This window comes from Artemia franciscana, chromosome 12, assembly GCF_032884065.1.
Source record: "Artemia franciscana chromosome 12, ASM3288406v1, whole genome shotgun sequence".
Taxonomy (NCBI): Eukaryota; Metazoa; Arthropoda; class Branchiopoda; order Anostraca; family Artemiidae; genus Artemia; species Artemia franciscana.
Window position 1 is genome coordinate 26,272,967 of NC_088874.1, and position 11,442 is coordinate 26,284,408.

Consider the following 11,442-nt stretch of genomic DNA (forward strand, 5'->3'; position numbering starts at 1 on the left):
TTATGAAGGTTACAAGACGGGACCTGGTTTTAATATCTGATGTAGAGTCCAACAAGAGTCTGAAATCTTCCTTCGTCGTACACTGCCCATATATAGTGATGAGAGATACTATTAAAAACCAACTTCTCTTCCGTCACGGAAATATGGATAGGATTTTGCATTAACGCGTTGGCGACTTCTTCGACATCATCTGACATAGTAGACGTCAATAGGAAAACCTGGTTATTGTTACTAGATAGGTTACGAAATACTTCGTTTTATTGGATTGCGAAAATCCCGAGTTCGAGACAACAGTTTAATGTTCTCGTTATCCAGGGCACCCTGTCCAATTATGCAGAAAATATCTGGAGTTCCTACAACGATATGCGGGCTGGACTCATTGTAAGTCTCTAATTTTTGGTTTCATTTTCAAGTCGTGTAACGAGACACTTTGCATGCATATAGAAGCCAAAACTTGGAATAAGGCTTCTTATTTGCTTTTCTCTTTGACAAGATGGCGTCATGACTACAACTTGACATGATCCATCCTGTATCTCAATTTGGTTTAATGCGTAAATTGAAGCTGCAGTGATTCTTCCACTGCCAGACTTGGCTTCAGATTTAACATCTTTTTCTTCTACACATGGAAACAATGCTCTTTGTTGTGCATAATGGGGTTTTTCGAAACCGTGAGTAATGATCCCCAAATAAAACCTGCCATTCAGGGATATTTGCATAAATGAGCTCATTAAGTTCTTTTTACTTTGCTCCCGAAATAATGAAGAGATCATTTGTTTTGCTCATTCTATATTCGCATATGCGCTCACACCTGCATCAATTGTTCCACCTTGTGCATCATATTAACAGTACCCACAGATCATTCACAACTAAGTTTACTAATTAGTTTACAATAAAGTTTTGCCCAACTTCACACATATAGATTTGGCCTAGAATTAGCAAATACCCCAAAATATCAATCCGCTAGGGGTGAAGTAAAAATCAAGTACTCAAACAAAACAAAAAAGGAAAAAATTTCACAAGTCTTCAATTATTGACAAGAAAATTGCAACAAAAATTTAATATTCACTACTGGTTTTGTCCACTTTGTTATAGGCTGAAAATCGCTCAAAATATTCCTTTCCATTCTTCGGGAGAAATTGATCAAATGCGTCATATTTAACCTTTTAAGTTGGCAATCCGAACAGTCCGTTGTGATTAGCAAACGACATTTTCCAGAATTAAATTTTTTTATATTTTTCTTGCGCTTTTCTTTGTCCACACTGTCATCCATGGATGAAAAAGCAAAACACCTGGCAGTAAGACTTCTTATTAGTAATTCAACGCTGGGAGTATCTCTTGTGAAGATTACAAAACGGGAACAGGTTTTAGCAGATTTCATGTAGAGTTCAACAAGAGTATGCAATCTTCCTTCGTCGTTCACTGCCCAGATATAGGGAGGGGGGATACTATTAAAAAACAACTTCTCTTCCGTCACAGAAATATGGATGGGATTTTGCATAAGCGGGCTGGTGACTTCTTCGACGTCATCGGACATAGTAGACGTCAATAGGAAAACTTGCTTATTGTTACTAGTCAGGCTACGAAATACTTACTTGATTGGATTGCAAAAATCCCGAGGCCGAGACAACCTCTCACCAGCTTTATCAAGTACAACCAGTTTAATGTTCTCGTTATCCAGAGCACCTTGTCCAATCATGCAGGAAATACTATCTGGAGTTCCTACAACGATATGCGGGCTGGACTCTTTGGAAGCCATTAATTTTTTGGTTTCATTTTCAAAACGTTTAACGAGACACTTTGCTTTAATATAGAGGACAAAACCTGAGATAAGGCGTCTTATTTGCTTTGCTCTTTGATAAGAAGGCGTCATGATCACAACTTGACATTATCTATCATGTATCTCAATTTGGTTTAATGCGTAAAATGAAGCTGCAGTGATTCTTCCACTGCCAGATTTGGCTTCGAATTTAACATCGTTTCCTTCTACACATGGAAGGAAAGCTCTTTGTTGTGCATGATGCGGTTTTTCGAAACCGTAAATAATGATCCCCGAATAACGCCTGTCATTCAGGACATTTGTATGAATGAGCTCATTAAGTTCTTTTTACTTTGCTCCCAAAGTAATGAAGAGATCATTTTTTCGCTCCTTCCATATGTGCATATGCGCTCAGATCTGCTTCACTTGTTGCCACCTTGTGCATCATGTTAAATGTATCCATAGAGCAGTGCGCGACTAAGTTTACAACTAAGTTTTGCGCAACCTTATACATATAGATTTGGCTTAAAATTAGCAAATACCCTAAAATATCAACTCGCTTGTGGTGAAGTAAAAATCTCAAATAAAAATAAAAATGAATAAATTTAACAAGATCTTCAATTATTGATAAGAAAATTACAACGAAAATTTAATATTCATTACTGGTTTTGTCCACTTTGTTACAGGCTTAAAATCGCTTAAAATATTCCTCTCCATTCTTCGGAAGAAATTGATCAAATGTGTTATTTTTAACCTTTTAAGTTAATGCTTAACTCGTAAGGAAAATACAGTACTTGCAGTCCTTTTAACAACCAGACAAAGAATGAAAAGAACTTAAAAGAATACGCCGAAATTCAAAAGAGTCCAAGCCTGAAGATTAAATTCACGAATAGCCATACTATTCGAACGAAAAAAGGAGACATTAACTTACAACGCCATACATTATAATATTAACAGTATAATAAATAGTTCAAAAAAGCGACTTTTTTGTTCACTTCTATCTATTGAAATAAATATTCTAATGATAAATCTTAAGATTATTTTATTTGAAAAGTTAAAAGGGAATTATTGTGTAAGATTACTATTTACAAAAGAAAAACTAAAATAATTTTAAACAATTTACATATTATTTCTAAAGACAAACACTCCCAGAATAAAGATTTATTGAAGATACCGTCTTTATAAGGCACGGCATCAACAGGCTAGGTAATTGCATTAAGAAACTCTACCAAATAGATTTTGCTTTGCGCTAAATGCAAAATTTATTCGCCATAATTTAACCTTTGCTTTCTGCAGAGGTAAATATGTAATGTATTTCTACTAAAGGAAAAGATGCGTTCTTTACTTTATTCCATCGAATTGAAAATGCCACACTTACCTATTTTTTTGTCTAATTTTCTAACATTAACAACATCAGTTTAGAGAAAACTATTTTATTGTTTACTAAAATAATAAAAAAAATATGAGGTAAGGCAATGATAAATGCCATTAGGGGCATACTACTTAAATTTTCTTAATTTAGTTAAAAGTAGTAACCTTTTCACATTATTTTATTTAAAGGTATTTGATTAAAATTATGAAATATATATTTATTTAATATAGCCTAATTAGTTTTTGTGGATAAGTAAGAGAAGGGTTTACCATTTAATTTTCATTAGTATTTGGTTAAGCTTAAAATTTATTATTTTATTAATTCGAATTTTTTCAAAATTTAATTATACGCTATATATATATATATATATATATATATATATATATATATATATATATATATATATATATATATATATATATATATATATATATATATATATATATATGTATTTATATATATATATATATATATATATATATATATATATATATATATATATATATATATATATATATATATCAATCAATCAATCAATTTATTTATAACTTATCTACAAAAAGAGGGCGGAACGCCCTTAAGATGGAGTAATGGGAGAAAAAAAAAGGTACAAATAAATACAAATCAACACAATCAAACAATTAAATAGGTAATGCTGACCATGGGTGAGACACTATCGACATAGAAAAACGAAAATCATGACGTCTTTTATCAATAATAGATGTAGGAGAAACTAGGCGGAATTTGTTCACTAAGTAACTATTTCTAGTCAAAGGAGGGTAACTGAGAAGGAATTTAGCATAACGAAAATATACTCTACGAACAGATAGTTTCTGAGGTTCACTAAAAAACTGCCAAACCGGACAAAGAGAAAGGAGAGGAGGTACAACTAGGCTATTATAAATTTTCGCAAGATTTAATTTATCAATATGTTTAATATTAGATGCAATTGAAGCATAAGCAATTCTCAGTTTTTTCTTCAAAAGTACAAGGGATAAATTCACAGTTTCTTTCATATTTTTTCCAATAGGCATTCCAAGGTAAACTAATTTTTGAGAAAGGGGGACATGAACATTAGCTAAAGATAAAAAAATAGGGCCATTTGTCTCTTTAAAATTGAAAGCTACAACAGCAGTTTCATCAAAATTGAAAGAATGCCCAATATTTTTATATTCATTATAAAACTGATTAAACGCGTTTTCACATCCACTAAAAGTGCGGCTTAGATTCAAAACGTCATCTGCAAAAGTTATTAAAGAAAAGTTAAATCCACGGTGAATACAACTAAAATTAACAGAATTTTGGGCATTTAAAACAGAGTTATTAAATAAAGAAGGTGAGGTAAGGCCACCTTGACGGACTCCTTTCAAAATATCAAAAAGGGAAGATTCCCCCTTTAACTTCGCCTTAAGGTGATGGTACATATACAGAAGGCACTTCATTATACAAGAATTTACCCCTCTTTTATACGCTTCAAATAAAACTTGGGAAAAAATGCAAGAGTCGAAAGCACGAGCAACATCTAAAGCACAAAGGATAATATGGGATCTACTTCTTTCTGCATCAGCAAGAACATTCATTAAAGCAAAAAGGGCATGCTTCCGGCTAATACCTTTTTGGTAACCAAACTGGTGGGATGGGACATAACATTTAGAAACAATTTAATCCAAAATAACTGACTCGAACAATTTAAAAATAGTACAAGAAACTGTTATAGGTCGGAACGAATCACACGAAGTAAAATCCTTTTTGCCTTTTTTCGGGATAGGGGTTATTTGACCAACTGTAAATTGATAAGGAACAACTCCGTTTTCAATAGACATTTGAAAAAGTAGAGATAAATGATTAAAAAGAAGAGCACTTGCATAATCAAAATGTCTGGCAGTAATTCCATCAACTCCCGCGGAATTTCTTTTCTTTAGTTTTTGACAATAAAACGATACATCACTTGGCTTAATTATAAATGTTGAAGGTTCGTGTTTCTTCAGACAAGCACTTAATTCTTTTTCAAATTTCGACTCAAGAGCAGGATCGGGAGAAGAAAACTCATTCTTATAATAATTTATCCACTCAGGCTCAGAAATATTATTTGCACTAATGTGTTCACAAGGGCGTTCAATTTTTTTCCAGAGCTTCTCTGCGAAGGGTTCTCTGCAATTTAATGAGCGTTTTTGTCAATAAGATCAACCTTATGTTTTCTTAACACTTTAACAAAAAAACGTTTAGAACGTAGCCGCAGACCATTTATAGTCCCAGACTTAGGCCTGCCGCAATCCCTCCAAATATTCAGCCAAATTTTAGAAGACTCGCACGCAGAAATAAGGGAAGGGTTTGTTGACCAGCCATGAACTTGAGAGCCTTTCCTAACACGCTTGCACGGGACAGCTGAAGCTTCAGCACACTTTAATGCATGTTTAATTTCAGCTAGATAGGTGGTAAGTCCGATGGCTATTTCTTTTTCACTAAGGCCAGAGCGCGTGCACAACAAATGAAAGGGCACCTTTATTTTATTTAATATTCTGTCACATTCAAAACGAAACATCTCGCGGTTAACTTCTTTCCAGTCTTTTATATAAAACCACTTTTTATCTGGCTGTTTAGGGGCATGAAATGAAGCATTTATTTTCAACTTTATTGGAAGGTGATCCGAATAAAAGCCATCATAAATTACCTCAACAGTTTCACAGGGAAAGATGCAATAAAATTATCAAGGTTAGAAGTCGCTGACAGGACACCAATAAACGTGAAAGTTTCTGTTTTGTCAGCAACTGAGTAGGAAGGGGGGAGGGAATTCAGAAGGACTTGGGTTCTTGGCGATGAACTGTCTGTTAAGTCACAATTAAAGTCTCCTGCAATCAAAACTCGAGCATTTGGACGCTTTGAAACTCCCTTCACAAAACTCGCTAGCTTTTTGCAAGCATTTATGAATATATTCTCTGATTGTGAAGAGCAGTAATTAGTTGGCAGGTAAACGTTTTTACAGATTAGGTCCGAAAATTCGGCAGCAATGAAATTGTCATTCGACTCAAGGAGATTGACTGGAAATTGTGAAATAATAGCTATTATTAGTGAAATAAGAGATAAGAATTCTGTGAAATGCTGAGTAAATTTTTCCTTTCACGAGACAAAAAATGTTCTTGCAAAAAAATTATTTCATTTGTACTTAAAAGTTCAGAGAGGACTAGCCCTTTATCAACCACTTTGCCATTGATATTCCATGATAAGAGACTTAAGACTCGAGCCATTATGCTGACTTAACTTTACTTAAAAGTCCTTGGGCGACTGGACATTTGAAGCTGTAACAGGGATGATCCTGTGATTTGCACAATGCACACTTCTTGGGCCTTTGACAAGGAGATGTTCTGGAGCTTGAATGACCATGGTCACCGCAGACTGCGCAAATAGCTTCATTTTTGCAGCTATTGGATATATGTCCGTAAGCTTGACACTTGAAACATCCTACCGGGAGGGAGAGATACTCAGCCACTTTGATCTTCTCATAATCTATGACTGGGGGATTTTTTTATGGCATTCATAAGATCAACTTTGGTTTCAAATTTCAATCGAAACGAGCGGGTGTTGCCAATCTGTCTTGAACTGACACATTTAGGAATCAGTGTGCAAATTTCATCGTCATTTATATTGCTGGGAACAAATCGAGCAATACCGAGGTGAGAGGACAGAGGGCAAATTCTTGAGTACCACTGCATATGAGGGCTTTGTGTCAGTAACTGTAGGAACAATCGAGGGGGCGGGAGGGTCCTTATTCATGAAATTGTCTAGCTTATTACAAACTTCTGTAACTTTTCTGGTGATTACCGCAGCTATCTCACCAGGACAGATAGAGACTTCGTCAGGTTCAAACATCACAAAGACTGGCAGCTCAACGTTAATTTGCTCACAAAGTTCAAGTACCTTTAACATTTCGTTAATATTGTCTTCGGCACTTTTTTTAATTGACACTCTATTGGTGTATTGAGCAGAAGACCATAGTATCTCCTTAGCCTTGATTATATTGTCCTTTGTAAAAAACTCGCATGCTTTACGACTTATCTCGACACTCTTATTTCCAGCTTTTCGAGCACGATTTAAAAGTTCTAAATCGCATTCCAATTTAATTTCTCCGACATGGCTATTGCAGATAATATGTCATTGAAATGTATTCAAGTTCTTAAGTCCTTGTCCAAAAATCTCTTTGCTGTCCCAAGGAAAAGTCCCAAGGGAATTTGCACTCAAATACCGAAACTATCAATTAGCCAACAAATGAAAATAATCGATTATGAATGATGTTTCAATAAATGTCCATAGGGAAATCAGACCAGCTTGAGCTGACTGTATTAATAGGTTATATCCAAAATAAGGTGTTTACCAAGCGAACTCTCAAATAAGACTATATATATATATATATATATATATATATATATATATATATATATATATATATATATATATATGAGTATGTATATGAGTATATATATATATATATATGTGCCCCCAGCATGCTATTGTGCCCCCGGTAGCCCCCTTGTAGTTGTGTCCCTGTGTCCCGGTCGTCATTTATATTCCCAGTATCCCAGTCGTCATTTGTGTCCCAGTGTCCCAGTCTGTAATTTCTCTTTGAGCATCCCGGTAGTCATTTATATTCTCTGTGTCCTGGTTGTCATTTGTGTCCCGGTGTCCCGGTCTGTAATTTATCTCTGACTGTCCCGGTTGTCATTTATATCTCCCGGTTGTTATTATTGTCCCAGTGTCCCAGTCTGCAATTTCTCTTTGAGTGTCCCGGTCGTCATTTATATTCCCTGTGTCCCGGTTTTTAGTTTTCTTTTTCTCCATTATTTTTCAGGTTTTTTCCTTTTTTTCTTTTTCAGTTTTTAGTTTTTTTTAAGTTTTTTCTTAGTTTTTAGTTTTTATCTTTTTAGTTTTTTTTGTAGTTTTTACCTTTTTTTATTTTTTTTATTTTTTTTCTTTTTTTCTTTTTTTCTTTTTTAGTTTTTTACCTTTATTTTTTTAGTTTTTTAGCTTTTTTATTTTTTTTTAGTATTTTCTTTTTAGTTTTTTTTTGTAGTTCTTACCTTTTTTAGTTTTTTCTTCTTTTGTATTAATGCTAAAGCCAAGGTTCGAACCTGGAACCTCTCGGACCTGAAACCTGGAACATAACGCTGTACAAACTCAGCTACTTCGGCTTGAATACATTCGTTTTTGAACTGGTATATGATGAAATGATTCAGACGTCATATAATGACGTCACTCGACAGACAGACAGACCACTTAAAAGCTCAAATTTAAACGGGCTGGATTTGTTGCTTCCCAGCTGATTCGACGTTTTTACAAGGCAAAGAATAACTTTTGAAGGGAGATGTCCATATGTCGTCAATGAACTTTCAGCAAAAGAGAGACTTCCAGTTGGAATAATTCTTGCATATCAGTTTTGGAATCATAATTTTCAGGTTACTTCCACTTACTTTTACCTTTTCTACTGCCAATGCTAGCGAGGATACAATGTTTACTTTTCGGATATGTAAAACTGCTTCACTTATTGTAAGTGTAACATCAGGAGGAGCTTTTTCGATTTTTCGAAAAACGAATCTAGGCAATGATGGGAAAAACTTTATGTCAATATTTAATCCAGGCGGTATAAATTGATTTAACTGGAAGAAATCGTGCGATGGTCGCGCAGCAAGGTGTAAAGTTTTTGTGGCGAGTACCGTCAATTTAGCATCCAAAGTACCATCTTCTTTTCCGTAGAAACCAGAGTTTGAACCACGCGACTTTTTTGTACTGTTTGGCGTTAATAATGTATACGATGCGAATGAAGTGTAGGCACTTAACGAATTACCACTCGATACAAGCCTATCATTGCCTAATACTTGAATGTTTTGGAATAAAGTATTCATTATGCCCCCATCATCGTATGAAACTTTGTCGCTATCTGTTACAGTATTTCCATCTAATTTAAAACTTTGACTTTTAACTCTAAAATACCGTTTCACATGTCAGAATAATAGTTTTCGTTACTTGAAAAGTGAAAGTGAATAGGTGAATCATCCGATAAAGGGACTACTGGGTAGATTGGATCAAAATATGCAGACTTGACAGATACATCAACATTTGGGCTTTAAAAATAGCTGATGGCTAAACTAACTGAGGGCACACTGTCTTCGGTTGGAAGGAAACTCATTTTTCGCCAAAAAATCTGCTTTTAGCGCTTAATATTCCGGAGAGGTCTTGCTTTCACCTTGGATCGTTGCAAACTGATCAATTTTCGTTTGCGTGTTCTGCTTATACCACTTCCACGTTGTTTCATACTTTCCGTAATGTCACGTACTTTATTTCGTATATTTTTTTTTCAAGGATGAATCAAATCTTGTCCTTTTTAAAACTCAGTAATTGTATTGCCAACAACATTAGACGCCGCAGGAACAACAAATCTTCTTAAAAGAGGTATGGAAAATCGCATCATTTTCCCAAAAAATTGGCTAAAGGCACCATATCCAATCATTGGTGTTGCTTTTCCTTGATAGTAATCCATTCCACCTCCATTTTGTCTTGTTTTCACAAAACAGTCTACAGAGGGATAAACAAATTGTCTACGGCTATTCATCTTCTCTAAAATCGACTGTAAGCGAGATTAGTCCTCTATTATTGGGTATGATGTTATTCTTTTCAGTTCTAAAACTAAAATGAACAATTTCAATGTTTTGTCTGCTTATATCTAAATAAATAAGTGGCTGGAACGAATAGCTAATCACTTCCTCGTTCGTCGTTTTTCTCGGGAGAATTCTTAAGATGGGAGCAGATGTATTTTCAATACATGAACGCTGAACAATGTCCGTGTACACAAAGATTGAATTCCACTGATAGTAAACCCCTGGGACTATTGGTCCTTCAATGCCATAAGTCTGGTGAAAATTAATATCCGGTTCTGGGTCAATAATGTTTTCTTTATATTCAAGAAATTCTCGCAAACCATCACTAGGACAGCAGGATTCGCCGACTTTTAGTCCTAGTATATAGATACGATTGTATAGTTTATTGTAGTGAAAATGTTTGAATTGGTGATATTTAAACAAAGTTCTGAAAATGCTTTCACAATATCCTTGTCCACATTTTGTAATAAAGCACGTCTTAGCTTGGGTTTAGCTTTAGCTAAAATCTCTACAAAAGGATGAAGTCATTCGTTCCATATTCAAGACAAGTGTCACTTTTTCAATGCGTGTGGTAGATATACTTTTGCTTCTTTTTCGAAAATGTTATTTGTTAGCATAAGATTTCTATCCTTACTATTCAAATTTATAAATAAGTATCCCAAAGGTTTATCGGTTTCCATTTTATACCTTTCCAATAAATAGTGAGCGTTTCCTGGGAACATTTGTTTCCCTAAAGCTGTAATAGAGGATTGATCTCGTGCTTGTCGAAATAATACAAATATATTTGTATTTAAACTTATCGTTCGAATACTTTTTGTTTGTTGAAAAAGATTATGCTATACTAATATCACTAAAATGTTCATATGATGGGTTTCGACTGTCCATAAATCCAACAGCTTTTCAGAGTGCTTTTCCATGTGCGTTGCATGGTCATCAAAAATCACTAAAGTATTTGACTTGAGTTTCTCAAGAATCTCGAAGTTCTGAATAAAATGGACATATGGCATTTCTTCTTTTATTTTATCATATATTGTCTGCCTTATTCGATAACAATAGTAAATTTCTCTTGGAGGCTTTTCAAATAGTTTTTTGTTCTCTTGAATTAATTTAGATATGAAAATACTTTTCCCCGACATCGATGAGCCAGCAATAATCATCCGAAATGGTGTTTCAGTTTTAAACATGTTGACTGATTGCTTTTCTTCTTTAAACTGTCACTTTTCAAGATTATCCACTCCTCTTATAGATTATCTATATCCAGATCTCTAAAGAAAAAAAAGTATTGTTTGTAAATGTCCTTTAGAAAGTTCTTGCAGTCTTCACAACAATGGATTAAAAGATTGTTCCGTTTTTGAATAATTGCTCTAACTCCTTGAGATTGTCTTTCTTTTTTATCAATATAGTACAACACTGTGTACTGTAAACAGTCACTAATTGCATCTTTAAAGTCACGTCGTTATTCATTTCAAATTATTGTTAATATTTTTACACCTAATTCGTTGTGGAATGATTTTTTAAGTGAGAATATTATTGTGAAATTCTTTAATGTTGATTTTAAAGCATTGTCTCCGTTCTGTATTGATAAGCATTCTGAACAAGTATCGCTTTCTTATTAAATTTTTGTATCTATCAGCTTTGTGACATAAAAAATTTTAAACTCAAAAATG

The 11,442-nt window shown here is 34.1% G+C and overlaps 2 protein-coding genes across 2 annotated transcripts; both read right to left on the minus strand.

Moving 5' to 3' along the window:
- Positions 1 to 389: 389 nt before the first annotated feature.
- On the minus strand, positions 390 to 770 carry LOC136033491 (eukaryotic initiation factor 4A-I-like). Its single transcript, XM_065714237.1, has one exon. It carries the CDS (start codon positions 768 to 770, stop codon positions 390 to 392), a length of 381 nt encoding a protein of 126 aa, XP_065570309.1.
- Positions 771 to 1,027: 257 nt separating this feature from the next.
- LOC136033492 (uncharacterized) lies at positions 1,028 to 1,534 on the minus strand. Its single transcript, XM_065714238.1, has one exon. It carries the CDS (start codon positions 1,532 to 1,534, stop codon positions 1,028 to 1,030), a length of 507 nt encoding a protein of 168 aa, XP_065570310.1.
- Positions 1,535 to 11,442: the final 9,908 nt, after the last annotated feature.